Source organism: Clinocottus analis, unplaced genomic scaffold (genome assembly GCF_023055335.1).
Source record: "Clinocottus analis isolate CAN_PGR_092001 unplaced genomic scaffold, fCliAna1.0.p SCAF_13, whole genome shotgun sequence".
In the NCBI taxonomy this organism is placed as follows: domain Eukaryota; kingdom Metazoa; phylum Chordata; class Actinopteri; order Perciformes; family Cottidae; genus Clinocottus; species Clinocottus analis.
This window is the reverse complement of record NW_027175854.1, coordinates 14,031,090-14,056,554: the sequence shown is the minus strand read 5'-3', so window position 1 is coordinate 14,056,554 and position 25,465 is coordinate 14,031,090. Positions and strand designations below refer to the sequence as shown.

Below are 25,465 nucleotides of genomic sequence, written 5' to 3'. Positions count from 1 at the left end.
TTTTAATTTTGGTCTTATTACCGTTCTACTGTTTCTTTATATTACTTTATCTTTATTTACTTGTAAGCAATGCTTCTGTAATCCTGTAATTTGCCCACTGAGGGACTAATAAAGAATTATTTTTTATCTTATTTTAACTTATGCTGCCTTACTAAAGGTTCATAAAGGGTCAGCAAGGGACTCTCCACGATGTGACCGGGACAGAACCAAACCCTCACGCAGGGGGCGGAGCCTCAGAGCCCGGGTCCGCGAGCTGGAGACTGGACGAGACCGTCACGCGTTGTATCGCCGGGGTGCACTGCGCATGCGCGGAGCGTGTCCCAGTATTGATTCAAAAGCCCTGCGCTGAGCTGTTCCTCCGCCGTGTTCCTCCGCCATGTCGTCCCCTGCGCGCACTGACCTGGGCCGCGCGCTCTGCATCATCACCGGCGCCTCCAGGGGCTTCGGTCGCACCATAGCGAGGGAGATGTCTCGTTTGGTGAAGCCGGGATCGGCGCTTATCCTGACGGCCCGATCCGTGGATGACCTGCGGACTCTGCAGGCGGAGCTGGCCGAGTCGGATGCGGGCAGAGCCGGCCAGGTGGTCCAGTGTGTGGTGGCGGACCTGAGTGAGATGGAGGGACTGCAGAGGATCGTCACCGCGTCCAGAGACGCCTTCTGCGAGGACATGGACCACGTGATGCTGGTCAACAACGCAGGTGAGTCACCACGACTACTACATATACCTTATATACAGGTATGCATACATTATACAACTAAAATATATATATTTATATATACACATTATACAACTTATATACATGTATACATACATTATACAACGTATATTATACAACATATACCTTATATACATACATTATACTACTTATATACATACATATACATACATCATACAACAAGTTCAAGTTTGATCTGCTCAAGAGGGACAATGTACATTAATGAACACTTCAAATTAAAATGTAAACGCACCCAATTGCAGCCGCAAGGCTAATTTCCAGAGACAAAAATCACAGTGTTAGGAAGACACCTCACACTGCACACAGATACATTACACACAAGGGCATCAATCAGTTAGCACATTCAAGGTCTCACTCATTCATAAAACATCAATACATCACTTATTAATACATCACACATACATGACAGAACCAAAACTTTAAAACTATCAACGTTCACAAGTTTGGCTGGACAACAATCATCCCTTCATGCACTTTTTAAAAGTGCTGAAGGTTGGGCACTCCCTAACAAAGGATGTTATTCAACTTATTTACATGTATACATACACCATACAACTTATATATACATACATTGTAGTACTTATATACATACATTATACAACTTTTACACATGTATACAGACATTACATAACTTACAGACATATATACATACATTATTTTGTATTATTATACAACTTATATACATACATATACATTATACAACATATACATTACACAATATATATATATATATATATATATATATACACATATATATATATATATATTTATATATATATATATATTTTTAATTTTTATTTATTTATATGTATTTATGTACCCTCCCCTCCCTGCTCTCGCAGCCTCTCTGGGGGACGTGTCCCGTTACGCTAAAACCTTCAGCGACATGGCCGAGGTGGACTCCTACCTGTCTCTTAACGTCAGCTCCTCGCTGTGCCTCACTGCACGCGTCCTGCAGGCGTTCCCCCAGCGGCCCGGCCAGCAACGCACCGTGGTCAACATCTCCTCCTTGTGCGCCCTGCAGCCCTTCCGCTCCTGGGTGCTGTACTGCACCAGCAAGGCTGCCCGAGAGATGATGTTCAGGGTGCTGGCCGCAGAGGAGCCGGACCTCCGGGTGCTCAGCTACTCCCCAGGTGAGGAACCGCACGTTTGTGCCGGGTCAGTCCGGTCCAGCCAGGCCGCCTGAGACCGCGGCTGTCAGAGGAATCGAATGACGTCTGCAAGATAAACACATACCCTTTCAAAGGCAGAGGAAATGTGGAGGATGTGCAGAACCTCGGTCACTCATTGGTGTTGAGGGCGTGGTGTTTGTTGTGTCCATTCCCAGCCTTGTCTTCTGTGTTGAACCAGGGCCTCTGGACACAGCCATGCAGACCGCGGCCAGATCCAGAACAGCCGACCCCGAAATCAGGAAGTCTTTTTCAGACATGTTCGCTCAGGGCCAGCTGCTCACCTGTGAGGCGTCCTGCGCCAAGCTGATGAAGCTGCTCCTGGAAGACGCCTACACGACGGGAGCTCACATCGACATCTATGACCTCTAGAGCAGCACCAGTACATCTATGACCTCTAGAACAGCACCAGTGTGCCTTAATTTGGATTGAAACTCTATTGATTTATATCTGCTGCTTGCCTCTTATACTTCTAAGTGGAACACTTAATGAAGACTCAACATTCACTTTCAATCTCACTTTTGTAGGTTGTAGCCTTCGATTTCGAAATGGACCAAAATGACTGAATACCGATTCATCAAATGCATGTTCAAAACATTCCAGTGCAGAAGTTGACTCCAAGTAGCAGCCTTGAGGGGGTTTAAGGACAGAAATATAATGAAGTATTCATTAATTTGTGTTTTCATTAGCAGGAGCTGGCGATCACAAGGCAGGTCCTCATTATCTTGATGACATGAAACAGAGCTGTTGTTGTGGCCTCGAGGGTCTGAACCCTCGGCCCGGCTCAGCTGGTGGGCCACGAGTTAAACTGTGACCTGAACTGTGAACGGTGAACACACTGTGGGTAGAGTGTAACCCGAGTGGAGCCGGCTCGTGATACGTGTGGAGGAGACGTTGAGTGAGCAGTGACGCTGATTCCTATACGACTCAACTCAAAATAGTCTTATTCTTTTTATGTTCTTGCTTTATATGTGCGTTCCTTCAGCTGTTATCCAAATCTGCTCTGTAATCACGATCCTGTTATTACATAAATGCAATAGATTTTCTCTCTTTGTCTTTTTTTCATCTTTTCACAGAGTTAACAATCTTACCTCCAAGAATATCACAGTATCATAATTGAATAAAAAGATAAAGGTAACACTTATAACTTACAGTTCTGAGCAGGTTTTGATTATTTATTTGATGATAAGAAACCACTTAATACTTGCATATCAGTAATAATCTATACCAAGTGTTGCTAAATGCTCGTCACTATCGGGCTGAGACCTCGTCCCTGTGGTCCAGAGTGCTCCACTTCCTATAGGGACAGTGTGTCCATGTTGTGTTACAGAAAGCATGAAGCGACCTCCTTCAAAGGAAAAGAACCAGAGAGGCGGCCTCTGAATGTGAGCGGCTCTGTTTCCTGTCATGAGCCTCTGACAGACAGCCACAGCTGCCCCGGACCAAAATACCCGTAGAGGGCCCAGCCCAAAGAAGGGGGCACCCCTAGACTACCTCCACCTCGACCCCCTCCCCTGACCTCCGTTAGCCACCGCTCTCCCCCTCCCCACTCTGGAGAGTTGGTACAACCTCTCGAGGGGCAGATTTATTTCGGGCTGTCGCCGGGGTCTGGCTCAGGAGAGAGAGGGCAGGTGCTCCTTCGAGTTTCACGAGAACCCTGCAGCTTGTTTATCCCCTCGTCCCTCGGCCAGTCCCAGCCTCTGCAGCCTTCTGCCTCTGGGTTTTCTTTGGCCAGTACAATGACTGTGGGGAACATGGAGAGTGCTCAGCTGTTTGATGCTGGGAACAAAGGTCGAGGCCTGAGGGCCACCAAAGAGCTCAACGTCGGGGAAGTGGTCTTCGCCGAGCCCAGTTTCTCCGCTGTGGTGTTGGACAGGTACGAGGCTCCCGGGTGTTGTGGTCTTAGACTGGGTGGATAGGCAGGAGGACCGGCTTTCTCTCACTCAGCATGCACATCTGGCTGACACTGTGTTGTACAAGAGGTCATGTGACCTCACCGCGAGATGAATTCTCATGACACCAGCAGTGGGCGACATCAAGGTGTCATGTGAGCCGGATACTTATATGCTGGGTTCAAGAGCACGGAGGCTCTGCCACTAAATTATTTTGACCCCTTGCAAGCTTTCAAATTAATTTCTAATATTACAACGTTATTAATAAAAACGAAAGTGAACATGAAACCTCCATGTTTAGTTTGGAGTCCTGCAGCAGAGAGGTCTGCCTGGTTCCCCGTGTCAGATCAGACATGTTTGAGTCGACCGGTTTCAGAACTCAATCACAATATTTTGAAACACAAGTGAAGTCCTGGACTGATGTGCTCTACTTGAAAGAGTTTGAAAGAGTCACTATTCTTTGACCCCTAAACAGTATTCTTCTTTTTATCAATCACGCAGAGAAAAACTCTAAATGATATTAGATAGCCAACAGGCTATTAGCTTGGCTTAAAATAAAGATTAGGAGGACGTCTTGCTCCGTGCAAAGTTAAAGCCCCACTACAGTCATTTATGAACTATGCACTGAAGCGGAACGCTCCCATGCTGGAACAAGGAGCTGCTTCCTGTCTAGACCGAGCTGAACTCATCCTCTCTGGGCGTTAGCTCCATGCTGCTCGCGTCTGATTGGTCCCATCTTCTCATTTGATAAATAGTAAAAATATTCCATTAACTGGAGGAATGTAATGCTTTGTTCAGTGACGTACTGAGTGATGATGTGAGACCAAAGCCGAGATGTGTAACTACCATGTCGTGGTACTTTGTTCATGAATGAGACGAGAATGGCTAATAACTAACATGTCTTAACAAACCCAATCATGTTATTGTCAATGTCATACAACAGCTTAACTTTGATGCCTTTTTAGATTTTCTCATGAATAATTTGTCTCCTGACCTTTTGTCTTCTCTTTTAAAGCTGGAGAGTGATGCAACGCAAGTAATGCATCTGCAGTTTTTGAATTCTGCAACAGTTACAGTGTTGTGGACCTTTCTGTAAATAGTATGTGGCAATTACAGCTGAGGACAGCCGGGCTTGTCTATGTGCTGGAATGCTAGACACAGATCCGGTGGCGTTGAGTTTGAGCCATACAACAGCTAGCGGCTAACAGATCTGCCGAGTCAGTGTAAGAAAAGAACTGCGAGGGACTGGGAGTGTGTGTGTGTGTGTGTGTGTGTGTGTGTGTGTGTGTGTTTGTGTAGCTGCACAGGGCTTTGCTGCGTTCCAACAATCACTAGACCCTTTAGTGTGTCCGTTCATGGTCCTCTCTGTTCATGGTCCTCTGTTCATGGTCCTCTCTGTTCATAGTCCTCTGTTCATGGTCCTCTCTCTGTTTTAACAATATTACAGCTAAATTAACTGAATAAATGATACAAGTATTATTATGGCATCATGCATACAACCCAGAGACACCATACGTTCAATAAAACCAGAACCAGCTTTCTTTTGAGACAAAGTTAGCAAACTCTAACAAATCAAAATTAAATGATCTTTCTAATTTCTGGGTCTCTGAATATCACACTGACGATGTCATGCAACATTAGCTTTCTTAGCTTTTCATATATTAACATCGTGGAGTTCTCAAAATAGAGATGAGGATAACTATATTAGTTTCTTCATAATGTAAACGAAGTCCTGCCATTTAAAAGGAAGTCTTAATTTGATCAATACACAGTATTTGTAAATGAGCGGATCTTGACCACTCCAACAGACCTCCACTCCTCCAGTCGCTGTGTTCATGTCTCAGGTCACTGGCCTCAGCGCTGGCACATTGGAAACAGGAAAGAGGCGCATGTATGTGGTGCAGGGATTAGAGGTGTGTTATGGAGTTATTAATTAATTAACTTTATAGATAGATGGGTCTGGCTGTGCAAGACTAGCATTTCTGTAGTGATCTTTGCAGTCTGGGAGCAATGCATGCATAATCAACCAATAGGAGAAAAGTTGACGCCATGACACACTTCGATTGACAGCCACCTAATTTATATAAATAAGACATATATTAAGAAACAAAATACAGAAATAAACAAAAAAAAAAGCAGAGTGAGTGATCTGTTGCGAGCCAGCTCAACTGATTAACTTGTGTTTGTTGCCTCTTTATTCACTTCTTTAGATGTCAATGAAAGAGGATTCTGTCTTTGGTTTCCCTCTCAGTTTGGCCACTCAGGTGTGCCACAGCTGTTTCCGGCGCCAGGCCAAACTGCACCGCTGTGCCCAGTGTAAGTTTGCCCATTACTGCGACCGCACCTGCCAGACTGCGTGTTGGGATGAACACAAGCAGGAATGTGGAGCCATCAAGAAGATGGGCAAGGCGCCCAGCGAGAACGTTCGGTAAGGAGAACTGAGAGGAAGCTCAGGAGACGGTGAACGGAAAGCTGTATGAAACTGGCATATGACACATAAACATACAGCACATATCAATCTGTCTGGGTGATACATAACTGCAAAGAAAGAAAGCATAGAAACCAAAGCTTGTTTTACAGAACCAGACGTTCTCTTGGTCTCAAATATGATACTGTATATATATATATATATATACAGTAATAATAATAATAATTATTATTATTATGAAGCCCAATATCACAAAATCCCCTCAAGAGGCTTTACAATCTGTTGAGCAGGAACAACCTGTACTTATGTCTCTTCTGCCCAGATGAACAACTGTTCATACCCAGATGAACAACTGTTCATCTGGGTATGACATGTAAAGGTTTACGTTAAGGAGTAGACTGGACTAAAGGTTTAAGTTAAGGAGTAGACTGGACTAAAGGTTTAAGTTAAGGAGTAGACTGGACTAAAGGTTTAAGTTAAGCAGTAAACTGGATTAAAGGTTTAAGTTAAGGAGTAGACTGGACTAAAGGTTTAAGTTAAGGAGTAGACTGGACTAAAGGTTTAAGTTAAGCAGTAGACTGGACTAAAGGTTTAAGTTAAGCAGTAGACTGGACTAGAGGTTAAAGGCTAAGTGTCGCGTTGCGTCTCCAGGCCACTTTACAACTAGCAGCAACCCACCCGACCTGTCTTGTATCACGAACCAAGGAGTATAATATACAGTATAACATAGTATAGTATAATATGATATAGTATATTACAGTATAATACAGTATTGAACAGTATAATATCATATAGTATAATATAGAATAGTAAAATATAGTACAGTATATTATAGTACAGTATAAAACAATATAGTATAGTACAGTATAATATAATATAGTACAGTATAATACAATATAGTGTAGTACAGTATAATATAGAACAGTATTATTAGTATAGTATAATATAGTTCTATACAATATTGTACAGTATAATAAAGTACAGTATAATATAGAACAGTATAATAAAGTACAGTATAATACAGTGTAGTATAATACAGTACAGTATAGTATAGAACAGTATAATAAAGTAAAGTATAATACAGTATAGTATAATATATTATAATACAGTACAATATAGTATAGTATAGAACAGTATAATATAGTGTAGTATAATATAGTATAATACAGTACAATATTGTATAGTATAATATAGTATAGTACAGTATAATATAGTATAGTATAATATAGTATAGTACAGTATAATATAGTATAGTATAATATAGTATATTACAGTATAATATAGTATAGTATAATGTAGTATAGGACTCAGTGGTGAACATGATTTTGAAGACCCTCCATATTCCTGTCCCCAGTCTGGCTGCTCGAGTGCTGTGGCGGATCCACAAGGACTCGGGCATTGCGTCGGACAGCCAGCTGGTCTCAGTGGACCAGCTGGAGGACCATGTGACTGACTTACCTGAAGAAGATCTCAAGCAGCTCAAGACTGATGTGCACACCTTCCAGGAATACTGGTCTGATGGAAGGAAGCAGCACCTTGTTGATGACATCTCACACATCTTTGGCATCGTAAGAACAAATGCATTGTTATTCCTTAATGCCTCTTGTTATATTTGTAAAGTGCACTCGGAAAGACAGCTTCAGGAACTCGGTCTGTCCCACTCCTTCTCTTCTTTATAAATGATGAATCGAGTGTTTACTAATCCTTATAAAGTGCTTCCTCTCTCTGTAGATCCAGTGTAACGGGTTCACGCTGAGTGACCAGCGAGGCCTTCAGGCGGTTGGCTTGGGTTTGTTCCCCAACCTTTGTCTGGTCAACCATGACTGTTGGCCCAACTGTACCGCCATCCTCAACCACGGCAAGTAGGTATCCAAGCTACTGCTCCTATCAAGTCAGTCAGAGACCTCTGGATGTTTGAATATATATGATGTGATCACACCAGTTCTGCATCATAAGGACTTGGAAACAAGACAAACAAAAGACCAGAGAATGGACTGTTGCTTTCTTTTACAGCCAGTCAGCACTGAGTTCTGCTCTTCATTCTCAGAGAAGGTAAGTACCTCTGCCATGCTGTGAAGACTCAAGACCACTCAAACACTGATGTGTCGCTTACATTAACACAGACAATAACTGATAAGAAAGTGAAGCGCAGTGTGTTTGGACCAGGGTGGAGCTGCGAGCTGTGGCTAAAATCTCTGAAGGTGAGGAGCTGACCATCAGCTATGTGGACTTCCTCAACCTGTCCGCTGACCGGCAGAAGAAGCTGAAGGAGCGGTTCCACTTCCTGTGCAGCTGCCAGCACTGCAGCCAGCGCATCAAGGACGACCTGATGGCCGCCGGGATCCAGGAGGGCAAAGTGGGGTTCACACATGATAACTGTCTTTTTTTTACTCCACTTTCATGAAGAGAATCCTGAATGTTTGGTTGTCTCCCTCTCAGCCCTCTGCTGATGAGCTGAAAGCGGGAACCGCCTTCAGTCAAGAGTACCTGCAGATGATGGAGAGGGCCCGTATGGAGAAGGATTACTGTCAAGTACACAACACCGCTCCCAGCTTTCCTGCACGGCGCTCTCTCTGTTTCTCTCACTTCATCTGCTTCCCTCCGCTCTCAGGTGGTGAGGTTGTGCCGCGAGTGTCTGGAGAAGCAGGACAACGTCTTGGCCGACACTCACCTGTTGAAGCTGCGCGTGCTCGGCGTTGCCAGTGAGGCGCTCTCGTACCTGCAGTCCTTCTCTGAGGCGGCAGACTGCGCCCGCAGGATGGTGGAGGGGTACATGTAAGGGACACACTCCAACATGACCACGCCGCAGACACCAGCTGTCCACAGGGATCTGAGATCAGGATGAAGTTAGCGTTCATGTATAAATCCCCATGTTTCAGACATTTGCATAGAAACTCTGTAACCATAAGTTAGCATTGGAACCGTTGAATCCGCTGGATGTGACGTCCTGGAGGTGTCACAGTCACGCCATGAAGACAAAGCTGACAGCAGGAAGCGCCCTGAGGGCAGGAGAGTTACACACATCTGAAGATGTGACACACAAATATATCAATTATTGTAATAAATGTCTCATTAATGTCTAGACACTTTAGTTTTTGGAAAGTGTTCTTCAAACGAATTAAGAATTAGCGCATTTCTCGCGGACTATTTTCAACTGAGGAATAATCCCCATTGGGTGAGAATGTCTCGTGGCTCATCGATGGAGCTCTGTGGGGCATGAATAAAAAAAGATGTCAGGCTTGGTATCCACAACGTTCTTGTCATCAGGATGCATTCATGCTGGACGGGTTTGTTTCTGCAGACAGCTGTACCACCCCAACAATGCCCAGTTGGGCCTGGCCATCATGCGCGCAGGCGTCACCCACTGGCATGCAGGGCAGATCGAGGAGGGCCACGCCCTTATCTGCAAGGCCTACGGCATCCTCATGGTGACCCATGGACCCAACCACCACATCACCAGAGACCTGGAGGTACTTCATGCTGTCATCTACTTCTTGGAATCAGCCCAAATGACCACCTGTTTTAAATATGTTTCTACATATAGAGGTGTAAAAAGTATTTAAGCTTCTTCTCATTACATTAATTTTGCTTTTTTTATGCCTTCAGTCTATGCGCATGCAGACTGAGATGGAGCTGAAGATGTTCAAGCAGAAAGAGGACGCGTCCACAAGCAAAGGTCACCTGCGCCACTGATGATCCTGTCTTACTTATACAGAGAATGTATACACACACACACACAACATATATATATATATATATATATATATATATATATATATATATATATATATATATATATATATATATATATATTGTATTATATATATGTGTGTGTAAATCAATGCACTCAGTCCCCTGATATAACTGTAATAAAAATGTTGATACTGAAGTCATGTGTCCATCCACCTCCTTGTCCACAAACATTATTTATTCAGTAAACTATTCAAGTGGATTATCAGTAAATTATATTTCCCAATATGGAACTGGACAGTAGAATCTGTTCTAATGTTTCACTGCTCTGAAAAGACACAATGAACCTGTTGGTTCTGGAGACATTCAAGCTGCAACACGGTTCACTAGGGCTAGCCCAACACACACACACACACACACGGTTCACTAGGGCTAGCCCAACACACACACACACACACACACACACACACACACACAGAGTTCACTAGAGTAAGCCCAACACTCTCTCACACACACACACAGTGAACACACTCAGGGGACCAAAGCAGTTGACGGTGTTGCTCGTTGACAGATTAAGGTGTGTTCAGTTGAACAGTGTCTCTGCTCGCTGCTTGAGCCTTCTGGCCTCATGAAGGTTAATAGTTGACAGATAAAGATGTGTGTTGAGCTGAGCACACCGAGTGAACAGTTGTTGAGTTGTGCACACCGGGTGAACCTTGTGTTGAGTTGTGCACATTGGGTGAACACTGTGTTGAGTTGTGCACACCGGGTGAACACTGTGTTGAGTTGTGCACACCGGGTGAACACTGTGTTGAGTTGTGCACACCGGGTGAACACTGTGTTGAGTTGTGCACACCGGGTGAACACTGTGTTGAGTTGTGCACACCGGGTGAACAGTGTGTTTCTGGTCGCTGCTTGTGAGCCTTCTGGCCTCATGAACGTTTCTCAGACTGGAAACGATGAGATCTGTTTTCTCTGGAGGATCTCGTTCATGAAGATGCGACACCATCGCTCTGCAGCTCAGCCAGAGGAGACGGAGCAGCTCTGGAGAGGTGGAGTCTGACAAAGTAAAGTAGGGTGGAGTTTTTCTCTTGCACTTGAAGCTCTAAAGCGTCCCAGCGCTGATCGAGTGCTGAAGTGCAGGTTGGACAGAGCAGCTCGATGCTCCGGCGCTCACCGGACCTCAAGAGAAGCTTCTGGTGTGAAACGTGTCACCAGAGCTCAGCTGGGACAAAACAAATACATCTGCACATCGTTAGTTAATAACCATCTATAACAGCTTTAAAGTCAAATCACTCACATGAGATGCTTCCAACATGAAAAAGCACTTTTATTTGAAGTATTGAAGTACTGTATTGACAGACATCCTATTAAATAGGATTTTATTACACAAAGACGGAGAAAAAGGCAGAATCTAAGCAGGAAACCCAAAACATTTAAAAACAGTATCAAAACATTGAAAATAGAAGCTCTGTGCATCAGTGAGCCCTGAGAAGCCTCTGCAGAGAGGTCAAAGGTCAACCATAAGAGCGTCTCTGTGGTGTTTAACACAACGGACACTTCAGAGGTTTGATAGTGTTTCCTTCTTCCTGCAGGGAGAAGGGGATCAGACTAGTACGACATGGTTAATAAAGAACACAGAAGTCCCCCATAAAATAAAAAAACTATTCAAAATAAAACTTTTAATGAGGTCAATCCAGAGCACAACAAGGGGGAGCTGAAGGGGTTTGAATATTTCCCCAAGGTGCATATAAGATATATTAACAATACATCACTGTACATTTGAAATCACACATCAAAATGATTAAACCTTCATTTATACAAAGTACCAACTCTCAGACCAAACTATAAAGTGACAGCCGCGTGTTCAGAGTCGTCTCCGTCTCATTGGACCACGCAGAGCTCGGTGCCGCCTCCGGTCCCGTCTGCGTCCCTGTGAGTCCGGCTGAGCTCGTCTGACCCGCGGTCCGGCTCATAGGGGCGGGGCTCCAGACTCTGCCTCAGCTCCATGAGCAGCTCTTTACCGTCGCTGGATGGAAGGTTCCCCAGGTAGTACTGAGGGGCCAGCTCCATGAGCCTGCAGCACAGAGGAAGTCATTACTACAGGTAGCACTGAGGGGCTCCATGAGCCTGCAGCACAGAGGAAGTCATTATTACAGGTAGCACTGAGGGGCTCCATGAGCCTGCAGCACAGAGGAAGTCATTAGTACAGGTAGCACTGAGGGGCTCCATGAGCCTGCAGCACAGAGGAAGTCATTAGTACTGGTAGCACTGAGGGGCTCCATGAGCCTGCAGCACAGAGGAGGTCATTAGTACAGGTAGCACTGAGGGGCTCCATGAGCCTGCAGCACAGAGGAGGTCATTACTACAGGTAGTACTGAGGGGCTCCATGAGCCTGCATTTTTCTTTCAGGAATAAAAAGGTAGGAACACTGTGACACTCGAATGACGACCATCTGAGTAACTACTGAAGCGTGCAGGCAGCACAGCAACGATGACAATACTTCATGTTCATATTGGATATTGACATCACTGGCGTGTTTATTGTAGGAAATGCCTAAGTCCATCGCAGCATTATGGAAATCTTCCTCTAGACGATCTCAAAAGAAATGTGTTCTCTGGCGTTTCAGCTGGAGTTTCCTTAAAGGAATCTCATTGGGGCTGGACTTGGACCTGCGTCATCGTGGACAGACTGGAAGAGGTGGATATTTGTGATCTTATCGGTTTAATCAAGGAAAGCTGAAACAGCAAAATCCATAAGAGGAACTTGCACAATGTTCCAGGTGGACTCACATCTGAGGGTGGACTTCTGAAGCGATGCGGATGCAGTTATCACAGGAGATGGTGAACTCGTGGTACAAGACCCAGCTCGGGGGTTTAGGGCACGGCTGCCGACACAGGTAGGAGGAGAAGGGATGCAGGTGAGCCACGTGGCGGTGAGTTAGCAGCAGGTAGTTACCGGAGCCGTCCACATCATGAGCCACCTGGGGAGGAGAACAGCAGATCGCATCGGCCACAACAAAGTAGCAAAACATGGCGGTAAGAGTGAAGGACTGTATGTGTTGAGGCAAATAGTGCAGTAATAATACACACACAGTTGGGAGAGACCAACACACTGCGGTTCATCCATCCAGGTGGTTTTGGTGTGAATTGCAGAGTGCTGGAGATATTGCCTTTTCTTAAATATACTGGCACTATCTATACGGGCGACTAGTGCCGCGTTGCTCACAAAGCTAACAGGTAGAAGGTTCTCCCTCTATTTTACCATCACAGCCCTCTAGCATTAGTTAGCAGTCAACCCAAAGAACAGTTGAGGCGGATGAGACAGTCATTAGTTTTGCAGGTGTCTAAAAGAGGTTGTCCTTCTATTAGAGGATCGGCGGTTTGACCCCCGACTCCGCTTGGGCAAGACACTTAGGTGTGTGACTGGATTATGAACGTTAGTAACTCCTTATTGGCTGGTGGAGCATTAGCCCCTCCCATCAGGAAAAGAAAAGATCTCTACAAGTTCAGTCCATTTAGAATTCACTTTTACTTTGAGGAAGAAGCCGGAGATGAGGGCGCGCTTGATGTTGGTGCAGTTGTCTTGGCATCCGAAAGCAGGAGGAGAAACAGGAAGCTCTATCCGCTGCATCACCTCCAGCAGCTCCGCCCTGATCACCACAGCCAATCGCAAGGCGGCGCTACTGAGGAAGTTTGTCGTGCACCACGCCTCATCCTGATTATCTGCAATCACCACACAGAGACCATTCAATGTCTTTTTACTAATACTACTCATTCATGGATGTGATTGTTCTGCAGCCTCAGTCACATGCATGCAGGGCTCTCACTGTGGCCATAAAGCTCAAGCCCAGCTCTGCATGCTTGGGATGACACAGTCCAGTTACGTTAGTGGACATTTGTAAGAACATCCGATCTGATGTGTCCAGTGATGACGTGACAAATGTCAGAAACAAACTCATCTCGATTCACTTTGCTCTGTTCCAGGATCAGACTATATGATATGTAATGAAGGCTGGAGGGTACGTACGCTCTATGAAGGCGTTGTAGATATTGATGAGAGTCATGTGGTCTCCCTCTGCGTGCATCAGGGGTCGCCAGGAAGTGACAGCAGCCTCCTCTCTGCTGGCTTCTGCCATCACCAAGCAGGAAGGAGCTGACGCCAGACAAAGATCACAGTAGACAAGGACATAAGGAAGTACTTCAGAAAATGGGCTTTCACTCGTTGATTCATAAAGATGCATTATTTAGATAGCCTTGGCATTTCAGTGTGTCATAGGGATCATGTCTCCAGACATGTGAGTCCATTATGTCATTTTTATGTTCCATGATCCTCTCTGTTTGTTTTTACCTGTAAGCATGGCGGCTATGGTGAGCAGCTCATCAACACAGTCGTACTCGCAGGCAGCGATCAGAGCTTTAGCCAGCGGGGGCTCCAGGGGCAGCTCCGACATTATAATGCCCACCTCCGATAGGTTGCCATCATCATCCAGTGCTGCCAGGTAGTCCAGGTCCTCCAGAGCCTGCATCAGAGCCTCGGGGGCTGGGGAGGAGGGAGACATGGCAGGAACATAAACATGGAGGAAGGAGAGGGAGGAACATAAACATGGAGGAGAGAGACGGAGGACCTGTAAATGCTGGTACAACATCAACTGTTCTGCACTCAACTGCAGAACAGTCCTCTTGAACTCCACCGTCTCTGAAGCAGATCATCTGATCTCCACTACACGCCTGAAGAGTCCTACTGGCATCTTACACAGTTGTGAAGCTCTCACAGTGACTTCACCTGGATCACAATCTCCATGATACCCGCCTCTCTGTCAATATAAGTAGACGATCTTCGAGACAATTTCAATTCTAAAATACTAAAAGTTATTGATGAACTTGGTGTTAAAGCTACTTCTGCGCCGTGGCGATCCCCTTCTTCAAACAGCTCAAGTGACAGAAAAATGAACGGTAAGCTCACTACGATCTCCACAAAGAGAGTCTCCACAAATCATTCACGATGAACTAAAGATCTCCAGTCTCAGATCAGTTCATGATGACAATAATGAGGCAGACACACGCTTTGTCACTGTGGTCAACATCTCCAACTCCAAAAACTGATGACGCCTTCATTTCAACTCGACGAGGTCGTGTAATGACTTGACTTCTTTTCCTCCAGGGGTTCCTTACACACGGGAAACAACTCATCTGGTGAACATTTTGATGGCATTAACCTCTTTGAGAACAACTTGACTGGATCTAGATAACTTTAAGCACCTTTCAAATCTGCTAATCTCTCTAACGAGGTCCTGCTTTGGTCAGACAGCTCATTTAGCTGAAGCTTTTATCCAAAGAGACATAACATAAGAGCATTCAACCAACTCACAACTGAATCATGAAAGTACTATTTAGAAAAGTGCCATAAGTTCCATTAAAATGCTACTAAAGTGGTACTTTCTTATTCAAAGTCTAGTTGGAAAAGATGTGTACCAATATGTTTGTATCAATTGGAGCTGTACATCAAAGCAGCAGAGTTCATTATTTAATAATTAATGAATACAGCTCAACAGAACAGCTGGGGCGATGTATTAAAATGATTAGAAGCTAGAAGATTAAGTTCAACACCTTGGATTCAGACCTACATTTCAGTATTCAAAATAAATCAATAACTAAATCAGCCTTCGCTGCATTGGACCCATTCTTGGTTGAGGATCAGTGGGCTGCCCTGTGAGGCGCCGGGGAGCAGCAGGGCTTAGGTGCCTTGCTCAGCGACACTTTGACATGTGAACTCTGAGGGACTGGGGATGGAACCGGGTACTTTGTGGTTACAACCATTCGTCCCCTGAGCTGGAGTCGATCGAGTCTTGACTTTATGTCAAGACACGATCGATGCTGTGATGGGCTCTGGGTGAAGGTCAGGCAGCGTGAGCTGATCTCTGCTTCTGCCAGGGTCAGAACGAGGACCGCGAGGCTCAGCACATGACTCCAGTTCTGAGATCAACAATCAGCTCCCAGTTCCTCATAGATTCAACGTACTAGACAGTGATCAGATCTCCAGACAGTACAACCCCTGCATACCTCTCAGGTGGGCGAGCTGCTGTTTCTGGAGCATCTATGCCGTTAAAATGTGAGACCTATCTGTTCCCCGTTGCTTTTAATTCATTTTCTTTCAAATCTCATTTACATGTTTTTAAATATTTCATTGTTTCTATTCAGTGTCCTTGTATTGTTTTTATTCTATCTTCATACTTCCTAATTTATGTTGTCTATATGTTATGTTGTTCTTTTTGTTGTGCTCTTTTTAAAAAATGTTCTCTATTTTTTAAAAACATTTTTAAACTGTTTGCACTTTATTATTATCATCATCATCATAATTCATTATATGTTGGACAGAAGAGAAACGTACTTTCAATCTTCTGTATGTTTTCACATTGCACAAAATTGACAATAAAACTGACTTTGACTCCATAATGCTGTCGTGGTTGTAATCTGTTAAGTGCTGGTGATGACATTAATACCTGCCTTGCCCTGGTTGGGCAGCAGACCTCGTCAGCGTCCAGCTTAAGTCCTGTCTCCAGAATCACATGATGCCATGAAGACCCTGAGACTCACTGTCAGCCGGTATGAAGTGTTATTCAAAAGGAGTTCATAAATGTACCTGGTCTGTCAAGGAACTTGCACTGTCCCATGTCTGCAATATCAAGCCTCTTCAGCAGCAGCACCAGGTGGCTCAGGTTCTCCTCCACCACACCTGGACAATGAGCCTCCTCCATCCCATCCTCATACTGAGACTGGGGGTAAAGACGGAGACACAGCCCTAAAGACCCACAAGGAGACCACATGTCGTAAACAGCCATGAAACAGGAAACAATTGCATTCAAACAAATGTCATAAACAGCTCAACAATAAACCCGCTGATGCAGGAGCTGAGTTCTGTTGTGACCTGACGATAGAGAACTATCTGGATGACTTTGCGGGCGAGATGAGATTGTCGGAAGTCCACATAGATCTACAGCAGCGATGACCTCTGACCTACCTGGCAGCTGGCTGTTCACCCTCTGAGTCCTCATGTCGGCCTGGTGTTTGCTGATCGTCCTCACGACCTGCGAGTTAGCTCGGATCTGTGTGTTGTAAACCTGCGGCGGGATACGGGGGAAATGTCAGGAATGTTCTGTCTTCACATGATATTCTGAATGTGATTGAGTTTTCACGTTCACATGAAATATTCAGCATTAAAACAAGCTTATATGAAAACAACCAGCAACTATTGATCAGAGAAAATAAACACAATACAAACACAAGAAACAGAGACAAGTGGACTCATTTTACTTCAACAATGTGTGATACAATCATTATACTGTGTCAGAAAGCAAACTTACAGTTTTGAGTTGGAGCCCGGTGTCGATGACGTAGCGAATGGCCGGCAGGGAGAAGGAAGCCTCTGCGAGGGTATCGGAGAGGATGACCTTCCTCTTCACCCCCTGAGCTCCAGCTGGGCCCTTGGAGCTTTCGCTCTCCCTCAGCGTAGAGTCTTCGGAGCCGGAGTCATAGACCCGCTGGACCAGCCCACCCAGCCCGGCATGGAGGGGGAGGAGCCTGAGAGGACCGAGCTGAGGACTCAGCGCGACACACTCCTTCTCCAGCAGGGCCACACACTCCTCTGTTTCCTGCACGCACGCAGGCACACACGCACACACGCACACACACCAGGAGACAGAATGGATACTCACTTTGAATCCAATCAATGATCACCCTCCACACGCCAGGTAACCCAGAAACCTGTTTGTCTGTGCGTGTGCGTGTGCATCCAGCACAGGAGCACACAGCCAGCTCGGTGTTAAATGGAGCAGCATTGACAGCCAGCCAGGCGTGCTGATGTTGACATAAAGGGAGTTTAATGTGCATCAGGGAGTTGGATAAACTGTAGGTCAGTATACACATGACAAACACATTGTGGCTGTGTGTGTGTGTATGTGTGTTACACCGGCCTCTCGTTTCACTCCTCTTCAAGACAAAGGTGGTGAAACTCGACAGAGCTTTCCTTTTGTTAAAGGAACAAAAATACTTCAGAAGTAACTTGATCTGGTTTCTACCAATAAACAGAACAGCGATGACTACACAAAGAAATGTTGAGCTCTTCACTAATGAATCACTGAAAGTGAGACAGGAGCCTCATTCACCTGATGAACTGGCACTTCGGTCATATTAACAGTTCCTAATGTTGAACATCATTGTTAATGACATATTTCTGAACATTAAAATGGTACGAAACCCTTTTCTTTCAATGTGTTTGCGCTTGTGTTGCTGTGTAAAGTAGTGTTCAGCACAGGAAGAGGTGTCAGACAGGTTGTTTGGTACTGAAGAAAGGTTTAACAGGGTTCTCGTGTCACAGTGAGGCCGAATGAGAAGTGTAAAGTATTAGTAGACTCGTACCTGAGCACTGGCCAAAAACACCATGACGTCTCCCTCCTCTCCCCTTCGGTGCAGATCCAGCACCATAAGACAGGCAGCGGCCGCCGGCTCCTTCCCAGGTGAAAGCTCCCTGTACAGCGTCTCCACCTGGTTCACCTCCACGGCTGTCCTGTTGCCCTCGACCTCCGGGTCTCCGGTGGGGGGGTCTGTAAGCACGCTGTCCAGGGACAGCTGGGGGACCGACGGGCCCAGGAAGGCCGAGAGGCGAGGCGCCAGCGTCGGGTGAGTGAGCAGAACCACCCGGAAGTTGTCTGGCCTTTGGCGGCAGACGTCACACAGCAGGCCCAGCAGCACGTCGGTGGCCACGGTGCGCTCCTGGAGCTCGTCCAACACCACCACGCCATACTGATGCAGCAAGGGGTCCGACATCATTTCCTCCAGCAGCAGCGTGTCACTGACAAACCTGGCGAAAGGAAATGAAAGAAGAGCATCCGGTATGCTTTAACAGCAAACACACATTGGAGGATCATCAGGGGCCCAAAGCTCACATGACTAAGAGAAGACGCGACACCTAAAAGGGCTGACCGCTGGAGCCTCATGGATGTACATGCTGGACATCTCCATTGGGACTGCAGGAAAGGACTCAGGGATCAGTTTTCAGTGAACACACTAACACTTTCACTGCCAGCTGGGACAGCAGACTGAAGGGAACAGAACAAAGAGTCGAGGCGTGGCTGGAAGGAAAGGAGACAAGCAACATGCTCATAGCAGCTCGTGTGACCCATGAAGCCCTCTGGGGTGGAGACACAGATCAGCATCAGTCCTTTCATGGATTCCCCTACAGTTTGGTAGAGCACATTTTGATATTGATATGGTTTCTGTTGTCCCTGCATTCAACCGCCTCAGTATCCCCAGGTGTATAAGACCTCTTGAAGGTAGTAAACTCTCTCAGAGTTGAGCAGAATGAAGTAAACCAAACAAGCGATCATTGGTAATAGCTGCGATGTAGACTGTGCATCTCCTCCACGCTCCTCACCGCCAGCCGCTGGGTTCTCAGCTTACATTTTGCCCGATGCCTTCCGTCTCTTTTGCTCTCCACACAAACAGTTTACCTGCATCCAACCACAGCCTGCTCCAACGTGACGGTCAATACTACTCGGTTTAAAAAGATGTTGTTTTACTGTGCGTTAGCTCAAGCACAATACCACTATCATGTTGGTTTGTTAAAATAGGATGGATTAGCTTAGATAGAGCTCCCGAGGCTGGAGTCAATTAGCTTAGCATCAAGATTGGAAGTAGGGGGAAACTACTTGCTCAGCTTTTACAGGCAACAACTAGAACTACGCTTCATGTTTCTTGGTGCAGTGATTTCCTGAAGTGCAGAGCATGTAAGCTCATGGTGGTGTTGGCCGTGCTCGCACGCTTGTCCAACAATGATGGCACTGAATAGTATATTAACCTTTGTTACTCTAATATGGCCGATGTTTGGTCATCTTTTAAACATTTCCCTGTTCATGTCATTTGTAAATACATGTTTGACACGTTGCTGTGGTCAATAAAGAGAAATGTTTCACTATAATGGAGATATTTTCGACCGTGAGTTAAAGATGCTTCTGGTTGTTACTTGCCCGAACAACTAGGAAATGCACAAAATAATTGTGACACTGCTTTGATCTCAGCCACTAAGAGCGAAGAGTTGTATCATACTTGCTCACATTATCACTAAATCCTGTGACGAGCTCGGCTTAGCAGTTTAATCGGAGTGATTGACAGCTGCGTTGGGGACGGCTCAGTTCTGATTGGTTACCTCCACTGGGAATGATTGATGGGGAGTCTTGCTGATGTTGCACTGATACAGATCAGTGCAACTGAACATGAGTCATGACCCAACATGAATATTATATCAACCTTTGTTACTCTTATAATATATGATAAGATGTTATTATCACTGTGAATCCTAACCTGAGCAGGGTGTCGGACGTACAGCTGTCATCATGAGACACCCTGTAGCCCACCTCCAGACCCAGACTGAGGTCCATCTCATCCGCCACGCGAAGGGCCAGACTCACCGCTGTCACCGAATAGGGCTGCGAACAACACACCAGGCCCTGAGAAAACTCATAGGACAAAGCATACTCCACACACCACTGTGGCACCTGCAGGGAGAAGAACAGAAGACAGAGGTCAGGACGAGGAAGGGCTGACACACTTTACAGAAGAAAAGAAGCACTTGAACATGAAGGTGCAGCAAGTCTCTGTAGTGTGGATGGACGATCCATCTGAACCGACGACAAGTTGTCAACCCTTTTTCACACAGCAACATGAGCATTCAGCTAGGTTGAGTATGTTGATGTACGTAGAGACAACAAAACTCTCTTTCTGCCTCTGCTTTGGTGTTCAGTAACTCAGTAAAATATCCACACAAGCTTGAGAAAACCTAAAGTTACAAGAGGAACAAGAGGACGATTAGCTGAAATGAGCTAAAACACTGTGACTGATCGTACATTTTAGAAATACAATCTTGCAGCTATAATACCTAGAGAGAGAAAACACACACAATGTATGGCAGTAAAATAAGTGTGCCATAGGCTTCTTCCTCAAAAGGAAATGCATCTGAAACTCATCTTAAGAAGATCCTCAGCCTGCTCACAGCCATGGAGCTGCAGGTAAACACGGACCTTGAGTAAATATCTAATCAAAGTCTGTATTGGATCCAAAGAGGAGGACGATGAACGAGACAGGCCTACTCTCCAACAAGCACCACACCACAAAGCAGGAAGACCAATTATGCATGACGATTACAGAAATGTAATCTCTATGGCTTTATTGTTCCGCCACATTTATGTTCAGAAATATGACATTTTGGGAAGTTGCTCTGATTCAACGCCGAGTGAGGGGACAGGTAGCAGACAACAGCCCTCACAGCAGTGATAAGTACCAGTGTCACCACATTGAAAAAGAGGTGAACTGTGGGCTTTCTGAATGAAACTAGTGCTCAGCTTCCAGCAGAAGTCCTCTCTGTGGGGGTCCTGCTGGCTCCGCCCCCTCTCCCCTCTCTGTGGGGGTCCTGCTGGCCCCGCCCCCTCTCTGTGGGGGTCCTGCTGGCCCCGCCCCCTCTCTGTGGGGGTCCTGCTGGCCCTGTCCGCTCTCACAAATTGTATGCTGCCCAGAGAGCGCCACTCAGTGTCACTTGAGGACACGTGCAAATTACTGAATATGTTTCAATGTGAATTTGCTTGTGTTTGATTTATTAGAAAAATACAAAACCTGTGTTTTGTTGATAATAATAATCCAAAAGCAAGCAAATTAAAGGGACGAGAGAGCGGCTCCCTTCAGTTCAGTGTGCAGGGCATTGAGCCGGTTGTCTCAGCAGAACAGCAAGCAAAGTGGTCACGTGAGTCTTATTTTCAGTGTAAAAGAACAAGAGTCGTTCCTCAGTAAAGTTCTCAGTAAAGTAAGAATGACTTCCTTATCACAGTAATGAGGACATATTGTCGTGGCCCAGTAGAAGTATAATGATGGTGAATCTAAGAATAGAAACGGTTTATGTTTGACCTGAATAAATCTAGGTGACACACACACGCTGTCCTGTTGCATTCTGGGTACCTGGGTGCTTTTTCCAGCTCCACTCGGGGCACTGAGCAGCAGCATGTTGTGGCTCTCCAGGTGCTCCAGTAGACTCCGTCTCAGCCTCCAGATGGGGAACTGCCGCCTCTCTTCCAGCAGGGCGTAGTAGCGCGAAGAAAAGGGCAAACCGTCATACGGGTTCACTTCCAGGTCTCCGAGTCCGTCCTCCTCCCCTCCTCTACCTCCATCATCGTCTAAATCCCCAGATAGGAGGGAAGACATGGACAGAGAGTCCAGGGCATCCTGGGACCCAGGGGACCGGGAGCTGGAGGGGGGCTTCGCTGGTGCCAATGACATCGTCAGCACGGGTGAGGGCCTGAGATCACCTGAGATCACCTGAGATCACCTGCAGAGGGACAACACAGGAAGCAGAGGGAGTCAGGAGGGGAGGCCGGTTACAAACAACACAATGTCACTTATCTCCCTTTAACAGCCCTGCAGAGAAACCTGGAGCATGCTGGGTATCCAACTGTGGAATGCTGGACTCCACCCAGATGCCACAGTGTGTGTGTGTGTGTGTGTGTAAAGCCGTACTGTGCTGGTTTATTCACACAGGGAGACAAAAAAGCAGAAGGAAACACAGGTCCAAGCATTTGTATTATTCAAGCTACATGACAAACAAAAATGTCAAACATTTCCTAGTTCCAACTTCTTATTATAGGTGTTGCACTTAATCTTGTTTTCTGTCTTATTGGACAGTAATTGTGTTTGTTTTGCGACTATTTCAGTTTTATAGCTTTCACTCTTTCCTGATATTTTATAGACTGACTGAGAAAATAATCAACATATGGATTCATGAAGAAAATTCAGTGAGATGAGTCTCACTCGTCTTCCAATCAGAGCGCAAGTCAGAGAGTATGATGCGACTGACAGCTGTCATGTGATCCATAATGAGAGCTGCAGACAGCAGAAATGATTAGTCCATTCAAAGGAGATCTGGAAATGTTTGACCAGCATGTTTTACTATTTTGGAAATCTTATAAACCCAACAATTAATCCATGGATATTAAAACATAAAGAGCAGATTAACTGATCAGTTAAACAACCTTTGTCTTGAGACTGAACATTAAAACACTTTTAGTCTGGATAATACATTTGAATGCTTTTATGACCTCATCAAATCATAAACGAGAGGGCTTGGTAGAAAGCAACAGGAGATAAGCAGAGTAGCAGCTGAGAGACTCAACGTAACTCCAAAGGTCAATGCAAATCGTTGGTAAGAAAGGTTTCCATATCTCCATATTGACTGAGCATGGCACACGGTGAGGCTGGAAACAGGCCTGGCTGTGGGTGCTGCAAACTTATGAGGATTCTGTAGTTCCTGAAAAAGTGTCCACTAATGAAAGTTGACATCTCATTTTCAGTTTTTAATTTGAAACCAGAATTTAGGAAAGAAGGTTTTTGAAAGTTTTACTGAGCAAAGTATCCTTTTGGGATGTGTAAAATCTAAATCTATGTATTGTAAATACTATTATGTATGACTTTGCCAGACTCACTGGCAGCCAAGGCACTTAGTTGCCATCTTTAATCTGAAATCTACTGGTTTAAAAAGAATTTTGATAATTGTAGACTGTATTCTGGTTGTTGAATGCAGAAAATAACTGAGAACTTTTTACGTGTCTGACGACTAAGATTCCTCAATAGAACATGAGTCCTTTGTTAGCTGAGCGGTGGAGACGGGAAGTCATGTGACCTGGTGTACCTGGTAGATGGGTAGGTAGCTAGACGAGTAGGTAGGTAGACGGGTAGGTAGGTACTCTAAGGAAAGGGACTCTGACGTCATAGAAAGGGACTCAGACGTCATGTATGCTATGGGCTCCTGGAAGGCCTCTACAGGAAGGGACTCTGACGTCATCGGAAGGGACTCTGACGTCATGTGTGCTATGGGCTCCTGGAACGCCTCTACAGGAAGGGACTCTGACGTCATCGGAAGGGACTCTGACGTCATGTGTGCTATGGGCTCCTGGAACGCCTCTACAGTAAGGGACTCTGACATCATAGGAAGGGACTCTGACGTCATGTCTGCATGGGCATGCTCAAGGGATTCGTGATAGTTGATAGTAGGTTGTTGTAAAGCTTACAATGTACCGCTGCTGTTGCGGAGAATGATTATGTTGTGCCCCTGCTTTGTCTGGGAGAAGGAATATTATGGGATGAATATGACTCACCGGGTGGAGCATAATTAGTTGGAATGCAGGTTGCTGTCGTCAAACAAAAGGATGCCGTTTATTTGACCATACAAATACAATGATGTAATAAGTATTCTATGGAGAGGCACATATACGCTCATGCTCTTATCTGGTCTTACAACAGTTTCCTTTATTATCTCCGACATTCTGCTGACAGTCACACAGCCGTACATGAGACAAGGTACTGGCATACTGTGTCACCGGGTCTTACCTGAGAAACATGCCGGCCAACAGGGGAAGAAAGCCCGCAGGACCAGTGCTGCTGTGTCGCTTCCCTCCTGCCTCGTTAATGAGGCTCACAAGTCGCCTTCACGTAACGTTACCAGAGAGCCGAGCGGCTGGATAAGCACCTGGAAAGGTGGACGATGGGCGACAATCTCTCTCACAATGTCCCCCGGCCCTGATGGGTTGCGGACAGCTGTACGCGGATAGAAGACGACGGTGTTACCTGGTTGCTTTAGCTAGCAGCCGCCATGTTTGGCTGTGTAGCTGTCAAACCTCGTGCTACGTTCAGGGGTCCTGGGAAAACAAAGTGATTTGTGTATCTATGGTCAATGATGAGACCTAAATGTTCTTTTGCCCAAACATGTATTACACCTTGTATTTAATCGTTTTATGACCTCTGTATCCTGACAAAATTTAAAACGAAATTATTTTATTCCAACCTAAAGCAAAGGGTTGCTAACATCTTCAGCCAACTACTGTTAACGCCTCTCGGACATTGTTGGTTATGGCGCCATCCCAAGGCCAGGCCTCGATGCACAGTTTATCATACACAATTATAGACTAGGTTTTATTCAACGGCTGTTAGCACCAAAACCATCAAGTTTCAAGTTCTCAGTAGTTTGATTAGTTGATCTTTGTTGTCAATAATAATCATGCATCCTCCTCAGCTTCCTGAGTGTCCCACATCCTTCTTCTGTTCTCTAAATCTCTTCCTCACATGTGTGCAAACTTAGAGAATTTCTTTAAAACATTGCTGTCTTCACATGAGTTCTTTACCAACTTTTTACATTTCTGCTGCTTCATTATTTTGCTCCACTACATTTAAAAATGCATCAATAATCTCAATGCTACTTTTAACAAGAATTCAACACTCTTTCGAGGAACCATAGATCATTCTGCTGCATATGTATTTGCATATGAATATGATAGGAATGACGAGTAAAATTAAAGGGAACTAAAACTCGAACATTGCTATAGGTCCGTTAACTGACTTTTAAGATAAAACTACTTGATGTAGATGCTTAGACACAAACTACCTGATGAAGATACAGAGACACAAACTATCTGAGAAAGATGCTTGGACACAAACTACCTGATGAAGATGCCTGGAC

At 45.3% G+C, this 25,465-nt stretch overlaps 3 protein-coding genes across 4 annotated transcripts; 2 read left to right on the top strand and 1 right to left on the bottom strand.

Annotated features, from left to right (window-relative positions):
• The first annotated feature begins 358 nt into the window (after nucleotides 1-358).
• Nucleotides 359-2,952, top strand: LOC137783818 (sepiapterin reductase-like). The gene is made up of 3 exons (XM_068574152.1): nucleotides 359-698; nucleotides 1,580-1,870; nucleotides 2,088-2,952. The coding sequence occupies exons 1-3, from the start codon at nucleotides 377-379 to the stop codon at nucleotides 2,276-2,278; spliced, it is 804 nt and encodes a 267-aa protein (XP_068430253.1). The 5' UTR covers nucleotides 359-376; the 3' UTR covers nucleotides 2,279-2,952.
• A 538-nt stretch (nucleotides 2,953-3,490) lies between these two features.
• Nucleotides 3,491-9,997, top strand: smyd1a (SET and MYND domain containing 1a). Its single transcript, XM_068574151.1, has 10 exons — nucleotides 3,491-3,782; nucleotides 6,050-6,226; nucleotides 7,581-7,794; nucleotides 7,958-8,088; nucleotides 8,240-8,278; nucleotides 8,393-8,582; nucleotides 8,666-8,758; nucleotides 8,838-9,001; nucleotides 9,528-9,696; nucleotides 9,833-9,997. Exons 1-10 carry the CDS (start codon nucleotides 3,646-3,648, stop codon nucleotides 9,917-9,919), a joined length of 1,401 nt encoding a protein of 466 aa, XP_068430252.1. The 5' UTR covers nucleotides 3,491-3,645; the 3' UTR covers nucleotides 9,920-9,997.
• A 1,224-nt stretch (nucleotides 9,998-11,221) lies between these two features.
• Nucleotides 11,222-24,602, bottom strand: LOC137784233 (ATP-dependent RNA helicase DQX1-like). 2 transcript variants are annotated; one of them, XM_068574746.1, is made up of 13 exons: nucleotides 24,340-24,602; nucleotides 24,108-24,140; nucleotides 21,919-22,285; nucleotides 20,275-20,468; nucleotides 18,334-18,775; nucleotides 17,280-17,567; nucleotides 16,937-17,036; nucleotides 16,559-16,717; nucleotides 14,267-14,458; nucleotides 13,946-14,071; nucleotides 13,451-13,641; nucleotides 12,709-12,899; nucleotides 11,222-11,993 (listed from the first exon to the last, which is right to left on the bottom strand). In XM_068574746.1, exons 3-13 carry the CDS (start codon nucleotides 22,234-22,236, stop codon nucleotides 11,801-11,803), a joined length of 2,394 nt encoding a protein of 797 aa, XP_068430847.1. In that variant the 5' UTR covers nucleotides 22,237-22,285; nucleotides 24,108-24,140; nucleotides 24,340-24,602; the 3' UTR covers nucleotides 11,222-11,800. The 2 variants fall into 2 exon arrangements, with proteins under 2 accessions (XP_068430847.1, XP_068430846.1); XM_068574745.1 differs by lacking the exon at nucleotides 24,108-24,140.
• Nucleotides 24,603-25,465: the final 863 nt, after the last annotated feature.

Excerpts from the sequence above, each read along its gene's own strand:
- LOC137783818 (XM_068574152.1), top strand. The coding sequence starts at position 377 with ATGTCGTCCCCTGCGCGCACTGACCTGGGCCGCGCGCTCTGCATCATC. Across the intron at positions 699-1,579 it reads GATGCTGGTCAACAACGCAG|CCTCTCTGGGGGACGTGTCC; the intron begins GTGAGTCACCAC and ends CTGCTCTCGCAG. Across the intron at positions 1,871-2,087 it reads GGTGCTCAGCTACTCCCCAG|GGCCTCTGGACACAGCCATG; the intron begins GTGAGGAACCGC and ends GTGTTGAACCAG.
- smyd1a (XM_068574151.1), top strand. The coding sequence starts at position 3,646 with ATGACTGTGGGGAACATGGAGAGTGCTCAGCTGTTTGATGCTGGGAAC. Across the intron at positions 3,783-6,049 it reads TCCGCTGTGGTGTTGGACAG|TTTGGCCACTCAGGTGTGCC; the intron begins GTACGAGGCTCC and ends TTTCCCTCTCAG. Across the intron at positions 6,227-7,580 it reads GCGCCCAGCGAGAACGTTCG|TCTGGCTGCTCGAGTGCTGT; the intron begins GTAAGGAGAACT and ends TCCTGTCCCCAG.
- LOC137784233 (XM_068574746.1), bottom strand. The coding sequence starts at position 22,236 with ATGTCATTGGCACCAGCGAAGCCCCCCTCCAGCTCCCGGTCCCCTGGG. Across the intron at positions 18,776-20,274 it reads ACGTCCGACACCCTGCTCAG|GTTTGTCAGTGACACGCTGC; the intron begins GTTAGGATTCAC and ends TCCTTTCGCCAG. Across the intron at positions 13,642-13,945 it reads CTACAACGCCTTCATAGAGC|ATAATCAGGATGAGGCGTGG; the intron begins GTACGTACCCTC and ends TGGTGATTGCAG.